Genomic DNA, 23,399 nt, shown 5'->3' on the forward strand with positions numbered 1-23,399 from the left:
TAAAGAAGGAATGAAAAGTAGTACATATTTTAATTAAATTGAAGGCTTAATATGTTGAGTCATTTAATTAGTTCTGCTATTCTTTTGCTTGTTAATTTTTATTTACTGTTTTCTCTCTTCTTTTTTTCTTTTGCCATTTTTTTTCCATGTTTCTGCTACATCACTAAATTAAAATTTGTTTGTTTTACTTTCTCTTAGATATTAAGTTTTTTTTTGTCAATTCGACCCTGATAGTAATTTATTAGTATATCATTTTGGTGTTGATAGTTTGATATGAAGAATCTAAAGTTAAAAAAAAAAGGGCAATGGATTACTCAATAGCATTTAGAGTTTCTCAATAGTATCAGAATATACTAGGGCTGTTTAACAGATGAATCGGGTGGATAATTTTGCTTAACGGTTTGGCTTATTAGGTATTGATTTTTAAATTTACTAATCTGCTAGTCAACCTATAAGATATCGGTTGATTCGATAACGGACTAACAATTATCGGATGATTATCAGGTGGTGTATCTACTAACCTTGATACCTTTTTTTCGATGAGCACACCTGACAAAAAGGATGACTTTTAAGCAATAACAAAATTAAATGGATAAATTGATCCAGATTTTCAACTGGTTGTCCCATTTTCATTGTCCAATGGAAATATCTTTGCCAATGACTCGATAAATTGTTGCATACTTTTCATGTACATATCCTCGGTACTCTTCTGAGTTTGTTGACTTCCTCTACATCTCTTTTAGAAGACTCTCGGATCCTTTCAAAAAATGATCTTGATCTCAACTCAAGAAAGTATTGGTTATCTGAATGCAACTGTTGTACGAGACCAATAGCAGCATTCTATTTCATCGGCATCCTAATAGCAGTCCTCGTTGTTTTCAAGTTCAGCCTACATGCTCAGGTAATTCAAGTGCGGCCATATGCTTTATTTGTATCATCGTGTAGATAGATTCAAGATTTAAACTAGATGAAAGTTTTTGTTTTTGAAAAAAATATGATGCAGGTTTTATGGATTGGCTTGTTATGTGGTCTAGCTTGCCAAACTTCTGGCTTATCGTCAATGGCAGAGCTAGAAATTTTAATAAGGGGGTTCAAAATCTGAGAAGTAATCACACGAACTAGTGGAAGGGAGTTCGACATCTATTATACATACCTATCGCTACTGATATTATTGACTAGATCATGGAAAAAATTAGAGGGCTCTCAACAATAGCAATAGAGAAAGTGAACTTTCAGCTTAATCTGTTCTTTAGCCACTTGGGTAGTTTTTGTATAGCTTTGATATTGTTTAATCACTTATTTGGTACGTCGTGTATATGAGAGAAAATAATACATGTATTAGCTTTGATATTGTTTAACCACTTATTTGGTGGTATCATTTGGATCACAACACTAATTAGTACTATCTCATTTTGCCTGATGACATCAAAATCTTGAATTTCCTTAAAAGCATATTAGTTGTTTCTAGTATGTGTTTGTTTTTGGAGATAATAATAAGTACTCATTTATAACTATAGACTATGTTTGATCATTCATTACTAAGTTTGTATAGTTGGAAATTATAGAAAAAATTAATCTTTTTTGTTTTGTCTTTGCAATTTTTTTTCAATAATTGAGAGACATTAATGTTACTATTAATTACATTAAATGACTCATTTAACATTACTACTCCCTCCGTTTCACAAAGAATGACCTCCTTTCCTTTTTAGTCAGTTTCAAAAAAATGACCTCTTTCCTTTTTGGTAACACTTACTTTTTGCTTTCCACGTGGCATGTTTAAGACCATAAGATTAAGGGCAATTTTGTACATTTGATAACTTTAATTTAGGACCACAAGATTCAAAAGTCTTCTTTAATTTCTTAAACTTCGTGCCAAGTCAAACCAGACCAATCTTTTTAAAACGGAGGGAGTATATAACGGAGCAGAGCATTGTGTGTTAATAAAATATCTTTTGGGCCTAATGCACCCATACGAGAGCTAATTATGTGAGTCGGCCCATTAGTTAATTTAACCCTACGCCCTAATATTGTCGATATAAACACCATTATAGGTGTTGAAAGACACACTCTAGATCTCCCAGTGAACGGCTAGGGTTAGAGAGTTTCTATGCATATATACCTAGTTGAGGATATTTAGGCTATGAACTAGGGCGACCATTCTCCATGTGAGGATTCCTAGATTGGTAATTGAGTCATGGTTGCCGCAGACAATCCGCTTCTGAAGAGAGAAAATTTGTAAGTCTCCAAACTAATGAATTATTACGCTATGCTTTCTATTTAATGATATTACATAAACTTGGGATGATAGAGATACTGAAGAATGTAGATAAAGTGTATGTACAACTTGACGGCGATTGTGCATCCTCCAACATGTTGTACACACTTTATCGGCATTTATCAATATCTCTATTAAGGTTGGGCACCAGATCGGGTTGTACCAGTACCGTTCCGGTCCAATAGTATTCGGGACGGAATGTGATACATTGAACCGGTACTCCAAACGGGACAATATCGTCATGATTTGGTACCGGTTCATCCATGTTCATTCTGGTTCCGATCCGGTCCGATTCATGAAATTGGATTGGTTTTTTAAATTTTTGTCATTGTTTTATACTTTTATTAGCATTTATTTATTTTTATTTAATTTTTTAAAATTACAAACTTAATTCATCAACTTCAAATAATATAAACCTAAAAACTTTAAAATTTATAAATTTATAAATTTAACAAATTACAATTTAAGTCATTTAAATTACAAGTTATAAGTTATAACTTATAACATATTACTTATAAACTTCAAAAGATTCAAATCTTGAAAACTTATGACATAACTAAAAAGAGAAAATTTGTAAGTCTCCAAACTAATGAATTATTACGCTATGCTTTATATTCAATATCTACATAAACTTGGGATGATAGGGACACTGGAGAATGTAGGATAAAGTGTATGTGCAACTTGACGGCAATTGTGCATCCTCCAACATGTTGTACACACTTTATCTGCATTTTTCGGATCGGGTTGTACCAGTACCATTTCGGTTACTGTTTCGGTCCAGTAGTATTCGGGATGGAATGGAATACATTGAACCGGTACTCGAAACGGGACGACATCATGATTTGGTACCGGTTCATCCTGGTTCCGGTCCGATTCGGTTCGGTCCGTGAAATTAGATTAATTTTTTAAATTTTTGTCATTGTTTTATACTTTTATTAGCATTTTTTTTACTTATTTAATTTTTTAAAATTACAAACTTAATTCATCAACTTCAAATAATACAAAGCTAAAAACTTTAAAATTTTATAAATTTAACAAATTACAAACTTAAGTTATAAACTTCAAAAGATATGAATCTTGAAAACTTATAACATAAACTTAAAATCTTAAAAAAAAAATAACTTTATTAAACTTAACTTATAAGTAAAAAAATTTTAAAAAAAAATTAAAATAAACTTAAGTAAAATTACAAATAAACATTATAAATTTCAAAACTTAAATGCTTTATAAACTATTAAACTTAGAAAAAAAAATCATATTTTCGTAATTCAAAATAACTCAAAAAAAATTACAGTATTATTTTTTGAAATAGTTATATGTGCCGTCCGATTTATCCCATCTTGTTCCATTCCTGTCTGTTCCGGTTCTATACCGGTATATAGTGGGACGGGACGAAACCGAGTTTCCATCCCGATAATTCCAGTCCGATTCATCTTGGTACCGATCAACAACCCGGTCAAATCATCCCGGTCTGATCCGGTGGTCCCATTTCGATCCATGCCCAATCTTAATCTCTATCGTCAAGTTTATATAGTATCATTGATGTAATATTTGATGTAAATGACTACTACAACTAAAACTAAATTATATGATGCATCTGAATTATGTACAACAAACAATCATGTAAATTTTGCTCGATCGAAGTCCCATAGGCCTTTCTAGTCATTCTATTAAGTCATTTAAGTTGAACAACCAGATCCATGTATACGATAAAGAAACCATAACAAATACAAAGAACATGCCTGAACTACACCACCTTCAACTCTTTGGAACTAAGATGACAAATGACGGATTGGAAACTATTATTAGTGGTTGTCCTCACCTTGAATCACTTGATCTGTGACGATGTCTTAATGTCCATCTAGGAGGCGACATAGGAAAGCGATGTTCTCAATAGATCAAATACCTAAGACACTCTCAGGACCACACCCAAGATCTTGGGCTTGGTACTGAAATGCACGATTTTGAATATATTTGATGAGGATTAATGATTAAACCATCTGAAATCAAGAGGATACCATATGGTAATCACTAATCCTCATCAAATGATTCAAAATCATGCATTTTAGTATCAAGCCCTAAATCTTCGGTACGATCCTAAGAGTGTTTTAGATATTTGATCTGTTAAGAACATCGCTTCCTAGATGGACATTAAGACATCGTCACAGATCAAGTGATTCAAGGTGAGGGAATAGCTTTCAATCCTTCATTTGTCATCTTATTTCCAAGGAGTTGAAGGTGGTGCAATTCAGGCTTGTTCTCTGCAATTGCTATGGCTTCTTCATCGTATTCATGGATCTGATTATTCAACTTAAATGACTTTAAAGAACGACCTATAGTCTCAATGGCTTGTTTGGTGATTGGGATGTAGTAAAGGTGCAGTTCCTCCAACAATGGAAACTTTTTCCTAATTTATTCGTATATGTTTAAAATATTTTAAATTATTAATTCTTGTAACTTATAATAATTTTTATTAGTTTCTAGATGTATAAATTATTTTTAAAAAATATTTAAGATGATATATTCAAATACATGATAATAATAAAGAAGTCTATCTCACAAAACTCGTGAGCACTCTTTTATCCATGTCTTGGATTCGAGTCTGGAGAGTACCATTTATTAAGAAGCTTTTACCCTCCAAAAACTCTATATTATCTTATTCATATCAATTGACCCAGACAGTATTGACACCAAAATGGTAGCCATGGCCTAAAGTGTATGTGAATTTCTTTCGAGAATTCAAATTCAAATATAATATCGATCAGAAATTTGAAGACCCAAGCAACATCGAATATAAAAATCGCAAAAACATCAAATTTACTCTGCTCTTCTTTAATTTAGAGACAATAAGGTTTTTGCTATATTTTGATAGCTTTCACTTTTCTTTTTCATACGCGGTCTATTCAACTATATTATTACTATATTTACTAAATTTTGTCATTAATATACAAATGTACATCTAAATTGTTCGTATTTCAACATTCATATTAAAAAATTTCAACTATTTCTTAAAAATTATTTGAGTACATGCTTTGTATGCTATATCAATAAAAAAAATAATCAAAATATCCTCAATAATATGTCAACATGATCATGAAATTTTATGAATCCTAATCAATTGGTTTTGAAGGATACATTTTCCAATAGAGTTCTATTTCTAACTAAACTAAATTTGGACTATCATACCAATTTATTAGGCACCAATAAGATATTTACCTAAATTTTACAAATTTAACTAATAGAATTTCTATCCCGATGTGTAATAAGACATGACTGTTAAAAAGAAAATTTCACGCAAATCCTATAAAGATTCTACACTTAAAATGTAGATGGAAACAAAATTGCATTAACTTAAACTTAATGTTAAATTTGTGTTACTACCACAATTTTCAATTTGTCTTTCATTGATACACATGTGAATAGTTTATAACATTTTGGGGGTGAAGATATGAATTGATAAAATTTTATTCTCTATCTTAATTTATATGATATAGTTCAAATCTCAAGAGTTAAATAAAAATAAATTATTCTAATTTATTCGTATACATTTTAAATATTTTAAATTATTAAAATAAAAAAGTTTACCACTCGTAATACTCCTCCGTCTATGTCTCGGGTTCGAATCCAGAGAATAACGAGTTAGAAGGTTTTGCCTTCAACTACTCTTATATTATCTTTATTCATATCAATGGATCCAACAGTATTGAAACCAAAATGGCTGCCACGGCCGGTGTTTCTTGTTCTTCTTCGTCATCTCTATCTACTCTTAGAAAATCCTTCACTTCCAATTCGCCTATTTTCCCTTCCTTCTATTCTCTGCTTCCGCAAATTCCAAAACCCTTATCCCTCAAAACCGTAAACCCAAACTTCAAACCCTTCTTACCACGCCGATTCTCCTCCGCCGTCTCCGCCACCGCCGATTCCGCCGAAGTTAGACAGTCCCTCAAAACTCGTTTGAAAAATGGAGAAACCCTTTACGGCATTTTCCTCCTCGGTTTCTCTCCAACCCTCGCTGAGATCGCCGGGCTCGCCGGGTACGACTTCGCCGTGGTCGATATGGAACATGGTCACGGAGGTATCTCCGATGCACTCCCTTGTCTTCATGCCTTAGCCGCTACTCAAACTCCAGCTATTCTCCGCATCCCTGAATCCTCCGCTACTTGGGCTAAAAAAGCCCTCGATCTCGGCCCGCAGGGCATTATGTTTCCGATGATTGACGGCCCGAAATCAGCCCGAAAGGCAGTGTCTTACTGTCGTTTCCCGCCTAATGGCATACGTGGATCTGCTCATACTGTTGTTCGGGCTTCGAGCTATGGAATTGATGAAGGGTATTTGAGTAATTACGAGGATGATCTACTGATCATGTGTCAAGTTGAGTGTGTAGACGGAGTGAAGAAGATTGATGAAATTGCAGCAGTGGAAGGGGTTGATTGTATTCAAATGGGACCATTGGATTTGAGTGCGAGTTTAGGGTACTTATGGGATCCTGGGAATAAGAAAGTGAAGGAGATGATGAATACAGCTGAAAAAGGGGCGTTGAAGAAGAAGCCACTTGACGGTGGGGCGTATTTATCTGGATTTGCAATGCCTCATGATAGTCCTGAGAATTTGAAATCTAGAGGGTACCATATGGTTTCAGGAGCAGTAGATATCGTGTTGTTTAGAAATGCAGCTGTGGAGGATGTGAAGAAGTTTAAGATGAGTTTGGCTAAAGGATATGAAGATGATGACAATCAAAAAGATCATAAAGATGGTGAAGAGAAGTACTGGAGTGAGTAAAATTTTTAACTTTGTTAGATTAAGTCGTAGTTTTTGAAGTATTATGTTCTGCTTTTGGTTGATTATGAGTCTTGGGATTAACTTAAGTTTCGAATTTGAGCTACTTATGCAATAGAGCCTTTTTTTTTTGTTCTGAGCAAAACTTTGGTTGATTGTTTTAGTAGTTGAAATTGGTTGATTTGCTTGCTAGTCTAATACTACTTCTGTGTTGAAGAATTTTGGGTATGTTGATTAGTCTCGGTATGATAGGTTGCATCTTTTTGATAGTAATAGAAATACTCATGTATAGTACTTTAGAATAGCTGTTGTGGAGGATATGAAGTTCAATATGAGTATGGACTTATGGTGATGGTCTGAATATGCTAATGATCAAAAGGATCGTAAAGACGGTGAAGAGAAGTACTGGAGTGAATAAACATTTGAACTTTGTTAGATTTCGTGGTAGAGTTTGGAAGATTTATTTTCTGCTTTTTCTTGATTCTGAAAAAGTATTGGAACTAGCTCAAGTTTAGATCCTCTTTTTCCTGGGCAAGACTTTGGTTTTGGTTGTTTTAGCCGAGCTGAATTTGGTTTAGTTCCTAGCTTGCTTATTTCCACTTCTTTTTCGGAGAAGTTCAAAAATTAAATCGGCTGAATAGACTGGAACCCATGCACAAATAGCAACATCCTGAACCTGCTTTACCACTAAACCATGTCTTTGGCTTATGCTGAGGGGATTCAATATTTAAACATATACACATAAATCGAAAAATTGATCCTATATAAATAGTGTAATTTTTTTGTGAAGGGGATTTAGATAAACTCTTGGACTCCATGTAGCTCCACCCCTGATTGGGAGTAGCTCAAGTTTTTCGAATTTGAGCTACTAATGCAAACAGAGCCTTCTCTTTGTCTCATCAAGACTTTGGTTGATTGCTTCTTCTTTTTTTCCCTATTTAGCCGATTTTTTCATGATTGTTTTAGTAGTTGAAATTGGTTTAATTGCTAACTAATAACGTATAAAGGGCTTAATTCAGCTTGATTGGTATCAATTTTATGGTTTATCAAGTGATACTTAGCTAGCTGGTCTAATTTTGCTTCTTTGTTGGAGAAGTTTGGCAATGGCAAAATAGTAGTTATGGAGGATTTGAAGAAGTTTAAAACTGTGTTTGGTTGAGGGATTTGAAGATGACAATGATCACACGTAAACCTAAAATAATTCTGAATCATAGAATCATATGGTAACGGTTTACTAGGTCAATACGGATGGTCCTAAAATATTTTAGGCCAAACGTAGTCGGTTGATTAGTCATATCTTCAAAAATTAATGGACTAACACACGGAAGATTGAGAGAGAATGACGTGAATAATGTAGAAAGTATAGAAATGATTTTCTAGGTCAATACAGATGATTTTATAAAATATTGGGTTAAACATAGTCGGATGGTATGGTTCTATAAACTTTTGGATCAAATATAGCTGGTCGGTTTTACTCTCAAAAGTTTATGGACTAAGATTCACAAAAAAAAAAATGGAAAAAATATCTCAAATTTTTGTTTCGTGTCTCTCCTAAATAACTAAAAAAGTGGTGTTAATCATGTCGAAGCTATCTATATGAATGGTTCTAATAAAATTTGGGCCAAATATAGCTTTGATAATTATGAATTCGCATTTCACATACTCGAAATAAAAAAAGAATATTATGCTAGTCATGACAAAGCTCACACCATTGGGGATGGACCCTCCTGATTTCAGGACAAACGGAGTGCGATAATTTTTTGAAAATACATGTGTTAGTACACACCACCAAAAGTTTCGATTTATGAATTCGCATTTCAAGATCCCAAAATGCTAAAAGCGACATCAATCATGGTGAGCACTTTGATTATGGTGAAAGGTCTAATAAGCATAAAGCCCAGACGATTCAATTTTCATGACAAACGGAGTTCATCGACATTTTATTGAAAAATTCATATGCTAAGACACACTAAAAGCTCTGATATTTATGAATTCACATTTCAGGATCTCAAATTGTAAAATAAAAACGATATCAATCATGGCAAAGTCTGGATCCTTTGAAATGGACCCTTCGAGTTTCAAGACAAACAAAATTTATCAACAATTTTCAAAACATTCATGTATATACTGAAAGATCAAATTATAACCAATTGACATTTCAGAACCTTGAAAAAAACAGACACATACAAACAAAGTAATGTTAATCAGGGTGAAGTCCAGGTCATTTGGGGTCTGACCCTGCATAAGTCCATCGACAATTTTTTTTTAAAAAAAATCATATGCTAAGACACACTGAAAGCTCTAATATTCATAAACTCATGTTTCAAGATCTCAAATCATATCATATATATATATATATATATATATATATATATAAAGGAGGATCATAGAGGAGGTGATGTGGCACCTCTCTATGACCTCCATTTCTATTTATCTATTTTCTCTTCTTTTTTTTTTGGACTTTTTATGTTTGTTTTTTTTTTTTAATCTTATTTCTAAATGCATTAATCAATTAATGAAGAAACAAAACTGAAAATTTCTAATGGAGCAGTTACTACTGAGGAAACACGTTCTGTTTGAGACATCTATTAGAACTAAAACACATTTAAATCAAATAAATGGGAGATGAAAAGACCATCCTTTCATACACCTTCTTCTAACCGTTTGACAAATGACAGGTTATTAAAAGGAGTACCAAAATAGGTTTTGGTCTTATATTTCAACTCATATATATATATATATAGACTATAGTGTACGTACTAAGATACATGGCAAAGGTATCTTCTTCTTTTATTTTCTTACATTGACTAATTCGTTGTGTCATAATTGTTTCATTTATTTTACTTTTACATTTTTTTTCAAGATTATCCTTTTTTATACATGGCTAATTTTTTAGAGAATTTCTCTTTATACTTGAGATCCTTCTCTTTTTTGTCTCTCAATAGTACTTTTGGACGTATATGCTGCATTTGGTGAGTGTAAATGATGGGTGAGGACTGAGGAGGAGAGGTAATAAAGAAAATACAATAACAGAGTAAATTCGTAGGTGCAATTATTGATACAATATTTTGATTATTTTAGGAAAGAAGTAATAGTTATTGATTTTAGAGGAATTGAATAATGAAACAAGGGTAAAGAAATGCAAATAAGAGTAGAAATAAAGGATAATCAAAAAATAATATTAAGATAAATACAAAGAAGAATGAGATTACACGAGAAAAGATTATTTAAGTGAAAAATAATATGGGAAAAAAAATACACACAAAGAAGGGTATAATCAAGAAACATAACAAAAAGGAAAATAGAAAATTTCAAAATATCACCAATGCAACAATAATTATTATTTTCATGGTAATGAGAATATGATCAAGCAAAAATATTTTTTTTTTAAAAATTCAAATTCTTAAATTTGTAAAATTACATTTATAACTTGAAATCTTAAGAAAATAATCACGATGAAAGGGTTAAAATTGTACGTCTTTATTACATTAATGAAACTGTGCGAAGCACAGATAAATTCACTAGTTATAAATAAAAATGAAGTCAATCTTAGAAAAGTCTTAAATCTTTTGAAATAGACCCTTCGAATTTGAGGACAAGCAAAATTTATTGATAATTTTTCAAAAAATCCATGTATAATTGTATATATTGAAAGCTCTAATAATCAATTGGCATTTCAGAACCTCGCAAAACGCATACATACACACTGCATTCCAACTTAATGTCCCCTTCGTCCGTTTTACGTGTCTATCATTTAATTTGATATAATATTTTTAAAATTTATAATCTAAAATCATATAATTATAAATTATTTCAGGTAAAAAAAAATAAAGATTAAATTATTTCTAATTATATATTTGATCAAAGAAATCTTTAACCAATCATCAAAAACAAATTGGCAAAAATTTCATCACAATCATTATCAGAAGAAAGGAGTATAGAGTTGTCGTGTATCTTGATGCTCCTCGTTCATCTCTGTCATAACTCACCAAACTCCGACACACCTCCTTACCCTACCCCCACCCCCTCTTCTTGTCTCCTTGAAATAGGGAAAAGCAACTGATCAATCTCCCATTTGTTGCCATGATGACACTATAAACAGGTTCAATCTTGATTCTTTAACTACACCAATTGATTTTACTTTCCTTTGAATTCTATTAGAATCTTAGTATTTTTCAAATAGGTTTTTCTTTTTCTCAACTGGGTTGTGCTCTTTTTCTTCTTTTTTCTCTGAGATAAAAATTGGGTCTTTGATGCTTAGTCTTGGGTATGAGTTAAAAAAATTGGATCTTTGATGCTTTAGTTTTCCAAATTAATTGATTATGACTTAATTGGTTTTTGACAAACTTGATTTGATGGTTATAGTAGCAGATATTTAGTCAAAAGAGAAAAAGGGTGTGTAGATAACAAATTGTGGCCATTGAAGATAAAGGTATAGTCTTTTTGCTCTGTACACTGTTATTGTAGTTAACTTTGTTGTGTTGGAATTATATTTTGTTGGTGATGATCTCAGAGTATCACAGTTTTTGGGAAAACTGATTGTGTATAGAATCTTGATCGTCAAATGGCTGAGGTGATTGGACCTAGATTGTACAGTTGCTGCAATTGTAAGAATGAAGTTGCACTTCATGATGACATTATTTCTAAGGCTTTTCAGGTTAGAATATGTGGGATTCTTTTCATTTTCTTTGAATTGTATGAACGTGGATAGTTTACGACTGGCAAGTAAGCACTCCAACTTTGAGAGTGTACATCTAAACACATCAACTTGGTCTCAATTGACAACTAAATACTCCAAATCGTCCCTATTGTGTCTCGTGGACATCCAACACTGATGTGTCACATGATTTGGAGGTGTCTAGATGATCATTGTGTAAGTTGGAGTGTTCAATTTACATAGTGAAGATGAATTGAGGTGTCTAGATGTGTATACTCAAAGTTGGAGTGTTTACTTGCCATCTGAGGCCAGTGTATGTTTGTTTATGTATTATGTCTTGATTAAACGTATGATCATTCTATGCTGTTTTTGCTTAGAGGTTCCTGGTACAAAAAGGTTATCAGTAGTTCTTGAGTTAGTCACTGCCACAAGTGTTCACAATATCAAAGATAACAGTGTGTTATCAAAGGCGAAACACACAAAAAGATCTAAGGACCATTGGGCTTTAATGAAAAAAAGGTGCAAATAGATTCCATTATGTACGTGTATTCCGAGATAAGGAATATAAGCATGAATATAACACATATATGGACAAAGAAACTGAAAAGAAATCGATAAAGTAACATATCAATGGTTTAGTGTTAGCACTTAGCTCTTCAGGTTTATGCTGACTGATGTGAAGCCCTCTAGATTTTTGCACCTCGCTTCTAAGCTTAAGTGCACTTTTAGCACACCTTTGACAATGTTGCACCTATTTCCATTCTTCTCTTATAGCAAAAGGCAATGATCTCACCATGAATTCAAGAAAATTGGCTCCTCTGCTATTGAAATGAGCATATATATGTTTGTATGTCAGTTACATACCGAAAAGGAAACAAGTTGGAAAGATGTAGCTCAATGAGGAATACATCTTGGTCTTTTCTATATGAGATTTTCTGTTTTTTTTAAAATCTATTTCAGTGCAAGATCTATCCTTTTGTTTACTTAAGATATTACCAGTAATATATTCTTGCCTAATTGACATTAGGGAAGAAATGGTCGAGCATTTTTGTTCTCTCACGCAATGAACATAGTCGTGGGACCAAAAGAGGATAGGCATCTCATGACTGGTCTCCATACAGTTGCTGATGTTCATTGCTGCGACTGTCGTGAGGTGCTTGGCTGGAAATATGAACGAGCATATGAAGAGGCACAGAAGTACAAGGAAGGAAAGTTTGTACTTGAGAAGTCAAAGATCGTCAAGGAAAACTGGTAGTAGTCCACCCTGAATTCTCATCAATTCAAAATGTCGATTCATTGCTCATTGCTGTATAAATTTCTTATGTTTGTTGTCTGATTGGATTGGATATGTTGAACAATCTTGTGAATAATCAATCTCCAAAATCATAATTTGTAAATACCACAACAACAACAATAAACATACCTTAGCCCTACCTTTGTTGGGTAGAAAGGCTGTTTCCGATAGATTATGATATTTGCTTTACTTGGTTTCTGCTATGGAGTACCTGGATTCTTCGTCTTGGATAACACATTCATCTGACAAGTCAGCACTGAATTATTCATCTGCAATCTTGGTTTTGTTCCATGAGAAGCTATCAAGTAATATGATGTATTGTAAATGGGGAAGACACATAGCTGGAGTAATGAGAAGTCCATTGAATTGACCATATGACACGATAAAGATGTTTTATAGTGTCTCTGGAATTGTTGCACCTTTACTCTGATAGATGTAGCAGTTCAAGTTTGGTATGAATTTGTTATTTTGCTTCACTTATTCAAGTTGAGTAATCAAACAATGGTTTCTCCAAACAATATATTTGGCTGTTAAGCTTGATTTTGTCTGGTTGCTTCTTGATGTACAATGAGCAAGTGTGAAGGAACGACGTTAACTTGGTTTATTAGGATCACGTGAACTCATAGGTTACTTTGTAGATCTGTCCCCCGCTACTAAGGTTACTCAGTAATCATCCTCTTGAACCAGCTACTGATCATCGTCTTGGTAATCAGACGCGAGCCCCTTAGCAGTCATTTCCAGTTGTTGTTCTCCTCCCAACGGCAGGTTCTTATGCATTTCTCACTTGTTGGAAAACCGACTTGCATGTGTTAATCATGCTGCCAACATTCAATCCTGAGTCAGGATCGTCGAACTCTCCATCATGACTCCATGAGATTCATAGTTGAATTACTTTGAGATTGTCTTTCACATTTGGCATGAGTTTAAGTTGAACTTGTTCAATCAGATAAACAAAGTGAAAAATGATATTCTGCCACATCATTAAAGAACTCATCTGATTTTGGAAGTCATAACTCAAAATATTACTAACAAAAGGATATTAGTAGAAGTCATCAAATTTGAGTTCAACAAGGGTTTCGTGGTGTAGTTGGTTATCACGTCAGTCTAACACACTGAAGGTCTCCGGTTCGAGTCCGGGCAAAGCCATTCTTTTGCTTGCTTTTTTGCCCATGGTCTTTACATTACATTATAACTATTTGAGTAAGGACATAAAAGCACAACTGAAGTTGTTTCGAATTTTCATAAAGACACCTTAACTTAGAGGGCATCCTATTACCCCACAAAAGTATTGAGTATCTTTGTAAAAGGACCATTTTGACCCATTTTCTCTAATGTGAACAGGCGCGTGGTGCTCACTTTTTTTATTAATTTAATTTAAATTAATTTCTTCAAATCCGACCCGACCCGACCCAAATCGTTTCAAAAAAGAAAACTCTTGTTCTCCATTTTTCATTTCTTAGTTTCTCTCATCATTTTCTTCAATCATAGGCATTGTTGAAGATCATCTCCTACAATTTTGATGTTTGTTGGTCAAATTTCTTGGAGAACTAGCGGAGTAAACAATGAATTGAAGATTAACAGGTTAGAATAGTAACAATAGCAAATCGTTTCAGCTGCAAACTAAAACCCTCATCAGCATGTATATCGGAAAAGCTGCTTGTGGTTTCAATGGCGAAGAATAATTCGTTGAAATCGATTGTAGTGGTATTTGGAGCCATGTTTTTTGAGTGGCTGGCGATTGGGTTTGTTTTCAAACCATGGATTGATAAAACCCGAGCTTCAATGGCCAAGTCTCGGAAACATCTTGCGACCTCGCCGCCGATCAAAGTTCAGAAGCTGGCAAGCCTCAGGTCTATGTTGATCCTCCCGAAAAAACAACTGATTTGAGAGTTTGGTTTGATTTTTGGGTTCTCAGAACTAAATAAAATTAAGAAGAAACGAAACCTCGGACAACTTTAAATTAGCTTTTTCAATTGGAAATTAAAACGAACTCCTACCTTATTGAGTTGATTTCATCAGTTCATCATAGAGTACCTATGACTCTTTTGTTGGGGAAGATGATGAATTTGAATGGAGTAAATAATTAATAAAGAAAATAACTTAAATGTGGCAGCTTTTAATTGGTTTTTGGCATTAAAAACGGACCTTCACGCGCATCATGTGCGTGTTCACAAACATAATGAGAAAATGGGTCAAAATGGTCCTTTTACAAAAATATTCAATACTTGTGTGGGGTGATAGGACATCCTCAAAGTTAAGGTGTCTTTTTGAAAATTCGAAACAACTTCAGTTGTGCTTTTATGTCTTTTCTCTAACTATTTATCTCTCCTCCTTTTTTTTGTCATCTTTGCATAGTATATAAGACAGATTAAGCAATTGGTTTAATGCTTCTATAATGTTGAAACACCTAGTTAGTAAAGGCATGAAGAAATTGACAAGCAGACATTACTGTTGGCACTGCCTTCTTGACCCAAAAATACAGGAAAAACAAGCTTCTTTACAATTGTGTACTGAATGTGCTACCACAAGTATAATCCCATTCGCTTATTTATTTGTTGTCACAGAAACAATAGAACAGTATAGGGAGCAATTTTTCTATTGAATTCTATTGCTAACTACTCTGATGAGTTACAAACATTATAGCAGGAAAATTTTCTAGAGCATGACTTCTAAAGTTCTCATGAGCTCAACTCGATAAAAAGGCTGGCCTGAGGATGTAATCCGGCATCTTTCAGGGACAAACTGAGCTTCTCTGCGCCATATACAGTGCGAGGGAAGTTGGATACAAGACTGTAGTTGTCAACCGCTAAGCATCCTAGAGAATCGACATAGTCATACAACGACTGTAATGTTGTAGTACAATGAAATCTCCTCTCCTTGCGTTCTCCAGTAGGAAACCGTACCAAAACCTGAATGATCCAAATTAAACAACAAATTAATTAAGACAACAGTATGAACACCTTTCTGTTCACTGAGGGATTCAGTTTCAGTTTTGCACTTTGTCCCCCCTCCCTCCCTCGAGATATATGCATTTAACATGAACTTTCTGCTCAACCTTAAGCCAGTTCTACATACTTTCCAACCTTAAGCACTATAATCTTTTCTATTCAAAATCTTTGCAAATCAAATCACTCAACACCTGAAATCAACGAGACTCCATAGAAAACACTCTAGCTCCATGAATCTGTTCTTTGGAGCTAGAACATCCAATAGAATGAAACGAAATATTGGTAAGCAACAGCGGAGCATCAAGAAATAAGATCAGGCTAGAGCAGTTATGTTTCAATCTTACCGGAAAACCATGTCTTTCACCAAAATTTGTGAAAAAAAGGCAGCCCGGTGCACAAAGCATCCTGCTTAAGCAAGGTACGGGAAAGGGTCGCACCCCAAGGGGTGTAATATAGACAACCTACCCTAATGCAAACATTAGTGGCTGCTTCCACGGCTCAAACCCATGACCTATAGGTCAAATAGATACAGCTTTACTAATGCTGCAAGGATCCCCTTCTTCACCAAAATCTGTAATAATGATTATTTTTTTGGTACAATGAAAACCAAGAGAAACATGATTACCTGGGTAACATCAGGACCCTTCTCAGGTTCAGGGCCCAATGACAATAGTTTCTCCTGGCGTATTTTAACTAATGCAGCTTCTCTTTCAGCAGCTTCATGTGCTGCTCTTTCCCGGGCCTCTTCTTCCTCCTTTCTTTTCCTTTCAGCTTCAGCAGCTTCCCTCTCCAGCCTCTCTTGCTCTTCTATCCTCTGGCGCTCTCTAGCCTAGTTAAGGGCAAACAGTTGATCAATGTAAAGCTTTTTCCCCTTCACAAAGTAACTTGAAGAGAGGAAAGGCATATTTGGAACCTAAAAGCACTTACTTGATCAGCTTCTAGTGCAGCACGATAAGCAGCATCTTGCTCCTCCCTCAAACATATATTGTTTCTTCTTTCTTCTGCCTCAACCCTGGCTGTGACAAGCACAGGGGCACTTTCCTCGATCACTCTTTGCAGTACTGTAAGCATTTCTTCGGGAGATTTTGGCCCTTCCGCCTACAGAGTGTTGTTCACCAAAATAAGTACACAAGTTAACGGGCTAGTAGAAGATTCAATGAAGCAAGTTCATTTTTCTACACACAAATCATTGAGACAAGTGTGCTTCCTTCAGAAAATAGTAGTACCAACTATAGTATGACAGATCTAGGTTGCCCTTTTCTTTTTGTGTGGGACTCTTTACCTTTTTGTGTGTGACTCTTATGTGGCAAATATAGCATCAATTGGTTTTTAACACATCAGGCCACAAGCCTAATAGCATTCTGTAGCTAGCTAGCAAAAGGGCAAAAAGTGGAACAAACACAAAACAAGGAAGCATATGCACTCGCACATAGAATAGATTAGTGAAATACACACAAACATGAGTCAACAGTTACAAAGTGCTAAATCATGTAATCTTTTTCGAAGTAACAGTGAAAGGGGAGAGGCAGAAAAGATAACCCCCCCCCCCCCTTTTTAGCATCGTGAACTCTTTCCAATTGACAGAGAACAAGGCAGCCAGCCATTCAATCCCAAGAAAACAATTATATTCCAGACTAGAACATTCACTTGCTTACACAGGATTATAATACTCAACCTACAGAAAAAAGGAACACAAACATGCTTAAGGGCATGAATGAAAAACAGCTAATAACATGAGAATATACATTTTGCTCAATGAACTTGTACAGAAAATCCATCAATGAGGAATCTTAGAGCAGTAGCATAATCTTTGGTCTGTCTATTACTCCCTCCGTCCCATTTTATATGAGGTACTTTGACTCGGCACGGAGTTTAAGAAAGAAAGGAAGACTTTTAAAACTTGTGGTCCAAAATGAATGATAGAAATTTGTGTGGCTGTAAATCATTTCATTAAGGGTAAAATAGATATTTTATAGTTAGATTGTTACCTTATATAGAAATGTGTCATTCTTTTTGGAACTGACTAAAAAGGAAAGTGAGTCATATAAATTGGGACAGAGGGAGTATTATTTACCATAATGGGCAGACTCCTTTTCATAGGCTATACACAACAAAACAGCAAACATCAAGGTTTATGGGAAAATGTCTGGAAAAACATCGCACCAACAAAAATAAAATGTTTCACATGGTTGGTTGTTAGAAAAGCTTGCTTGACACAAGAGGTTTTGAAGAAAAAGAGGAGAATTGTAGTATCTACATGTCAACTTTGTGGGGAAGTAGATGAGACAAATAGTCATCTTTTCTTGCACTGCAAATGCAAATTCACTGCTCAGTTGTGGAATTTATTTCTTACCCTTACAGACACAAAATGGACCATGCCTGAGCACACTGCAGAGCTACTCAGCTGCTGGATTAGAAGAGGTGGAAGCAAGAGCCAGAAGAGATGGTGGAAAATCATTCCACATTGCATCTGGTGGACTGTGTGGAGAGAGAGAAATAGCAGACGTTTTGAAGATAAGTCCAATTCCATTCATAGAGTTAAATGGCATTGTATTGTATCTTTATTTTTTTGGTGTAAACAAACAAACATAGAGGAATTAGAGCTTGTAGATCTGTTAGGCTCTCTGTAAGTAGTTTCTCCCTTTCTCTCTTTTTTTGTTTGTTTTGTCCCCTTTTGAAGGTCTCCACTCTCCACTCTCCAGCATTATATGCTGAGGAATACAACATTACCCGTTTCAAAAAAAAATAAAAAATACCTCAGCAATGAGGAATATGACATGCACAACTTTCCAATAAACAATGAGGTCACTTTTAACAATTCATGCACAACTGATCCCTACAAAACTATTAACTAATCCTGCATTACTAGTCCCAGTGAAACTAATCCTTATCTAACTTTTCTATTAACCAAACAACCCCTTAAGGTTGAAATGTTTGCTAACCATATTCAGGAGAACTGAAATGGAATCCAATAACTTTTTAGGGCACATAACAATGGCCAAACTAACCTTTCAGAAAGAGTGGATACTCTTGGGGCAGAAGAAGATGGAAGGAAAGACACTAATAGAAGCAATTTCAATTAATTGAAAGATATAAATATTGTATAGTGAATGGACATCTTTTATCAAATTAATCGCAATTGTCTCTAATAACAAACCGAGAATATTTTTTTGAAAATGTCAACAAACCAAGAATATGTTTTACAAGTGTGTGATGTTTGCTCCTTATCAAAAGAAAAACAGTGTGATGTTTTGCCTAGCATGCTAATTCTTCGGTCTTCGGACTCGTTTAGCCACAGATATTCTCAAAAATATTTGGAAAAAAACTTGGCAAATATTGTTTGGCCATACAACTTGCCATTATTTGGCAAACAATCCAAATTCACAAATACTAGAAAAAACTAGTATTTGGGCCAAATTCTATTATTTGGAAACTTTTAAAAGCTTGAAAATTACCCCATACTTTTATATTTTATATAAACACCCATCATTTATAATTTTGGACTGAATTTCCGTCCTAGTTCATTGTAAAAAATTTATACAGTTATATACATATTTTATACAGTTTTTATCCGAGCTTGCTCTCTGAAGTCACTTTCAATTACAAGTAGTAATAGTAGTTTTTCGTATATAGATCAATGGTATTTTCCTGTTATTTTCTTCCTCTTTTTTCAGATTCATATTAATTGTGCTCGTTGACATGGCATTTCACGAAACATATTCATTATAAAATGATAATACAGACTTGTGAATATTTTTAGTAGTCTTATAGAACTTGTGGGTATAAATCATAGTTCTTTAAAAAGGTAAAGAAACTACAAGGAAACAAGGTAAACAAACTACAAGGAAACAAGGTAAACAAACTACAGGAAACACAAGAAATGGGGAGAACAATATTGTTTACCAAATTGACCATACCATTTCAAACATTAAGTCCACACTTAATCATTATGAGAAAATATGTAAGCATCAAAAAGCATGCAGGTTTTCAAATTCACTGTGAATAAATTACTTGCATTCTCCTATTCTCACCTTAATCTCATTCCTTTATACAACCATGTGACTTGTAAACTTACTTATTGTACCTTTTAAATGAACATTATATACTCTAGCATTCCACCTTTACTATTATATTACTTCAATAGGAGGTTGTTTAGGTTTATGCAACTTATTTTGATACAAGTACCAAAAAATTTCAGGTCATTGAGCATACTTAACCAAAAGGATATAAGATTGTTCATTCAAAAATGAAGGCAATGTTGTGATTAGCTTGCTCGAACTCGAGTGCGGGTGTCCATTTTGGGTGTGGATCTAGAGGTTGGATCCTTCATGATCTAAATCTAAAGATTCTGGGATACGGATATGTGTGCAAGAGATAGGAATTCGGCAAAAAATAATACAAAATTCTAAAAATAGAGTTATATGTTTAAATAATGACATTATGCGAAAAAATTACAAGGTCTTCCGAGGAGAATCCCAAAAGGATATAGAAGGAAAAGGATAGACATAGAAGTTTCTACGTACAAGCTATTCCATTTTCTTTAATTTCACCTTCGCTTTTGTTTAGATTTCAGAAACATAGGTATGCGTCCCGAATTTCTCCATTGATTTTGATCAAAGATACAAAATTGGTTGACCAAATCCATTACCGATCCCACACCCACGTCGTGTCGACATGAGTGCAGCACCAAAAGTGAAGTCTAAGCAACTTATTCCATCGGCCTTTGCATGTAGCAAGCCATATTTTGAACCCGAGATTATTTATACTACCAATGAAAATGACACTATAGATTAAGAAGTGTGGATGGATTACCATAAATGTGTTGAGAAGATGGTCCATGCTGAAGCAACACAAGATGTACTAGTCATTGAGCTTCCTAAGTACAAAATAGCAAATGGGATGTTTGGTTGCGTTCAGGCTATTAGAACCAAAGACAAAAGGTCACATGGTAAAGTGACTTGGTTTAGTTGTCTTTATAGCTTTCTTCGGTAATTTGACTCATTTATACTTATTAACCTTTAAATTTATTTTTCTATAGTTGAATTGGTGGCCGCTATTTGGTAGTCAAACTAGTTTGCCATGAAAGTATTAAGTCTAACTTGTAGCTCATTCGGATGTGAGCAAAATTGGAGTGTGTTTGAGCATGTGAGAAGAAGATTTATTATATTCTAATTTCTATATTACATTATTAGTAGTACCTATTAGTTACGCCTTCCAAAACACTGGGTATGCCCAGGAATCACATTCTTTATGGGGAAAATGTGATCAAATTGAAGTATGGGGAGCTGGACTTTTGGGCTACCAAGGAGGTCAATGACTCATATGGTCTAACTGTTTAGAGCTCAATCAGAGCATGATGGCCTTTTTTAAAGAGCCCCTGTGTTATCAAAGTATATAATGGAAAACAAAACAATTTTCTGGAAGGATAGGTGGTTGGGAAACAGAAATTTGGATGAGCTATTTCCTGAAATGTTTGCTCTAGCACAACATCAGAACAAAACAGTGGCTGAAATGTGGTCATCTCAAGACTGGGAGTTGATTCTCAGAAGAATGCTGAATGACTGGGAAATACCTAGACTAGTTCATCTTTATAAGCATTTGTAATCTTTCCAAGGGATGAAGGAGGAGGTGGACTTCTTGTGGTGGACTGGACATAATATGGGGCAATACAACGTGAGTTCAGGCTATAAGATCATGAACATGACTGAGCCCCAGACCTCCAAGTGCCTTTAAAGACAAATTTGGAAAGTTAAAATACCTCTTAAGGTTGCATGCAACATAGCTGACAGCCAAAGAGGCTGTTTTGACACATGAAAACTTGAAAAAGAGAAGTATTATCTTAGTTTCAAATTGCTGCTTATGTGGGGAAGCAGCTGAGACAGTTGGACATCTATTTTTACCCTGCAGAATTACTGATCCGCTGTAGAAGATTTTTATCCATCTCAGAGGCATATCTAGGGCAATGCCTAGCAAGAATGATGACACTCTTTCTATCTGGGAGGACGCTGGGATTGGGGCAAGGAATAGACGCTAATGGAGGATCATTCCAGCTGCATATGGTGGAATATTTGGAAAGGATAGAAGTAGAACTCTATAGAAGATCAAGCAAGACTGTATTTTGCTATTATGTTTTTGATGTGTAAAGAATGCCTCTGTAAATGCAGAATCAATCTAGAAGTCCTTGACTCATGCTACGATTTTCTTAGCTTCTTAGTCTTCATAGTTTTATTTTGTAGAGGGGTTTTCAGTGCTACCTAAATACTGGTTTACAATATAAAATTGTTACTTGTGGTCATCTATAAAGTCCAAAAATTATTAAAGGGGAAAAAATTTACAAGTGGGCTCTGGGAGGGTAGGGTGTAAGCATACCTTACCTACATTTACAGGGTAGAGAGGTTGTTTCGTCATAAAGCGTTTTTTGTAAAACGTTTGAGCATTTTTCAGTAAGCAAGTCAATAATATAACTGCAGTATCAAACCAAATAATTTCACGGAAATTTCCAAGGCAAAGTAGGACTAATGGCAATAAAGTGTCATACCTGCTGAAGCAGAGCAATCCTCTGGTTTGTTGCAGCCATTACAACAGCACAAAAGGGAAACCTTGACGCCTTCAAGCTATTACTCATCTTGAAACCTTCACTAGCTCTAATACTCCCACCCCAAGCAACAAAGTTCTCATTAATAAACGCCACCAAATCCTCATTACATAGCGTCCTCTCACAAAACACAGGCGTATCCGGATGATCCGGCGAATGCAAATAAACAAACAGTAACTTATACTCATTCCTAGACCTCTGCAATGCATCCATAAAACCTTCAGCAACAAAATTCGGCCTTATACAACCAAAATCCCTCTCGAAACACGCAACAAAATCCATAGCTTCTGATACCGCTGCAGATACCGACAACAAACGTGTCGACGACGACTCACCATTCCGTCCCGAATTCAGCCCAATCATACCTAACCCATATGATAGAACACCACTAACCGCCCACACGCCAAATCCAACCGCACCTGAAACTAACCCTAAACTACCTGAAATAATTGAAAACGGCAACGTAACAATCTTCCAAGCAAGCCCCGGCGGTCCACCGGCAGCACCAACAACAAGCCCGGTCTCTACTTGTTCAGGATTTGTGCTAGAAGTAGTAGCTTCAGATGCATTTGCATCATCAGCAGCACGAGGATTGGAAGTGAAATTTGATAGCGCTAATTCGAGATCCCAATTATGTGCGGTGAGAATCTCCGCACACAAATCGGGATCATCGAGTCCAGTAATCGCTTGAAAATAAGCTACTTTATCAGCTACATCGCCCATTTCTGATCTCTCCTACTCGAAATTCTTCCGATTATGCTAACAATTTCTGAAGAAGTTGAAGAAGTTTAGGGTTTTGACTACTACCTGTTCGATGAAATATCCAGGAGAAAGTGAAATTGAGAACGATGAAA

At 34.8% G+C, this 23,399-nt stretch overlaps 4 protein-coding genes and 1 non-coding gene across 5 annotated transcripts in view; 3 read left to right on the plus strand and 2 right to left on the minus strand.

Annotated features, from left to right (window-relative positions):
* Positions 1-23,399, minus strand: part of LOC125814566 (probable aquaporin NIP5-1) — a 125,551-nt gene that overhangs the window by 31,022 nt on the left and 71,130 nt on the right. The window lies entirely within an intron of this gene.
* On the plus strand, positions 5,972-7,182 carry LOC125814561 (uncharacterized). Its single transcript, XM_049494024.1, has one exon. The coding sequence runs from the start codon at positions 5,990-5,992 to the stop codon at positions 7,052-7,054; it is 1,065 nt and encodes a 354-aa protein (XP_049349981.1). The 5' UTR covers positions 5,972-5,989; the 3' UTR covers positions 7,055-7,182.
* On the plus strand, positions 11,435-13,078 carry LOC125814578 (protein yippee-like At4g27745). Its single transcript, XM_049494042.1, has 3 exons — positions 11,435-11,483; positions 11,601-11,708; positions 12,736-13,078. Exons 2-3 carry the CDS (start codon positions 11,616-11,618, stop codon positions 12,961-12,963), a joined length of 321 nt encoding a protein of 106 aa, XP_049349999.1. The 5' UTR covers positions 11,435-11,483; positions 11,601-11,615; the 3' UTR covers positions 12,964-13,078.
* Positions 14,075-14,148, plus strand: TRNAV-AAC (transfer RNA valine (anticodon AAC)). The gene has a single exon. It is a non-coding gene; the product is annotated as a tRNA-Val (tRNA).
* Positions 15,454-23,363, minus strand: LOC125814556 (plant UBX domain-containing protein 10-like). The gene is made up of 4 exons (XM_049494019.1): positions 22,489-23,363; positions 16,878-17,048; positions 16,576-16,779; positions 15,454-15,911 (listed from the first exon to the last, which is right to left on the minus strand). Exons 1-4 carry the CDS (start codon positions 23,266-23,268, stop codon positions 15,681-15,683), a joined length of 1,386 nt encoding a protein of 461 aa, XP_049349976.1. The 5' UTR covers positions 23,269-23,363; the 3' UTR covers positions 15,454-15,680.

This window comes from Solanum verrucosum, unplaced genomic scaffold, assembly GCF_900185275.1.
Source record: "Solanum verrucosum unplaced genomic scaffold, falcon-dt-bn FXZP01000268.1, whole genome shotgun sequence".
Lineage (NCBI taxonomy): Eukaryota > Viridiplantae > Streptophyta > Magnoliopsida > Solanales > Solanaceae > Solanum > Solanum verrucosum.

Excerpts from the sequence above, each read along its gene's own strand:
- LOC125814578 (XM_049494042.1), top strand. The coding sequence starts at position 11,616 with ATGGCTGAGGTGATTGGACCTAGATTGTACAGTTGCTGCAATTGTAAG. Across the intron at positions 11,709-12,735 it reads TTATTTCTAAGGCTTTTCAG|GGAAGAAATGGTCGAGCATT; the intron begins GTTAGAATATGT and ends AATTGACATTAG.
- LOC125814561 (XM_049494024.1), top strand. The coding sequence starts at position 5,990 with ATGGCTGCCACGGCCGGTGTTTCTTGTTCTTCTTCGTCATCTCTATCT.
- LOC125814556 (XM_049494019.1), bottom strand. The coding sequence starts at position 23,268 with ATGGGCGATGTAGCTGATAAAGTAGCTTATTTTCAAGCGATTACTGGA. Across the intron at positions 17,049-22,488 it reads GGATTGCTCTGCTTCAGCAG|GCGGAAGGGCCAAAATCTCC; the intron begins GTATGACACTTT and ends AACACTCTGTAG. Across the intron at positions 16,780-16,877 it reads CTGCACTAGAAGCTGATCAA|GCTAGAGAGCGCCAGAGGAT; the intron begins GTAAGTGCTTTT and ends GCCCTTAACTAG.